This window comes from Penaeus monodon, chromosome 21, assembly GCF_015228065.2.
Source record: "Penaeus monodon isolate SGIC_2016 chromosome 21, NSTDA_Pmon_1, whole genome shotgun sequence".
Taxonomy (NCBI): domain Eukaryota; kingdom Metazoa; phylum Arthropoda; class Malacostraca; order Decapoda; family Penaeidae; genus Penaeus; species Penaeus monodon.
This window is the reverse complement of record NC_051406.1, coordinates 38,137,130-38,137,670: the sequence shown is the minus strand read 5'-3', so window position 1 is coordinate 38,137,670 and position 541 is coordinate 38,137,130. Positions and strand designations below refer to the sequence as shown.

General features: G+C 65.1%; 1 protein-coding gene across 1 annotated transcript in view; it reads left to right on the top strand.

Moving 5' to 3' along the window:
* Positions 1-46: 46 nt before the first annotated feature.
* The window catches only part of LOC119586465, a 12,832-nt gene continuing 12,337 nt past the window's right edge, over positions 47-541 (top strand). The window contains exon 1 of the mRNA XM_037935198.1: positions 47-407. Coding sequence (XP_037791126.1) covers positions 55-407 — 353 coding nt within the window. The 5' untranslated portion in view covers positions 47-54. The remainder of the gene's footprint in view (positions 408-541) is intronic.

The window sequence follows — 541 nt, the reverse complement described above, 5'->3', positions numbered from 1 at the left end:
TTCCAGGCAGCCTTTATTCATGCGAGCCTCTCCTTTCCAGGTGTCTCCCACGAGATGGTGACCCTGCAAGGCTCCTCGCCCTTGCCGCTCGTCCTGTGGCGCTCGGCCTCTCCCCAGCCTCCGTCGTCATCCTCCCCAGCCTCGGCCGCCCTCCCCTCTGTTGCCATGGTGACCACACACGCCATCAACAACACTTCAGATCAGCAAATCTCCCCCTCGCCCCTGAGGGTCGGTGCTCCCCCTCCCTCTCTTCAGTCTCTTCAGCACTCAACGCCCTCTCCTCCGCCGACTGGCTCCCCCCCTTCAGGGCCGTCAGGTCTGTGCTGGAGGGCCAGGGGCGGCGGGGAGGTGGCCCTGACCCCCGACCACCGTGGGAACCTCTGGGCCGTCACGACCTCAAGCCTCGGGTCAGTATACCTGCCTTTGGGTCTGGCCCTTTGTTTGGGAAGCAGCGAACAGACAGAGGAAGCGGGGAGGGGGCGGGGGGATGGGATTGGTTGGGAGGGAACGGACGTTGGGAACTAGAAGGGGGGGGGGAGAA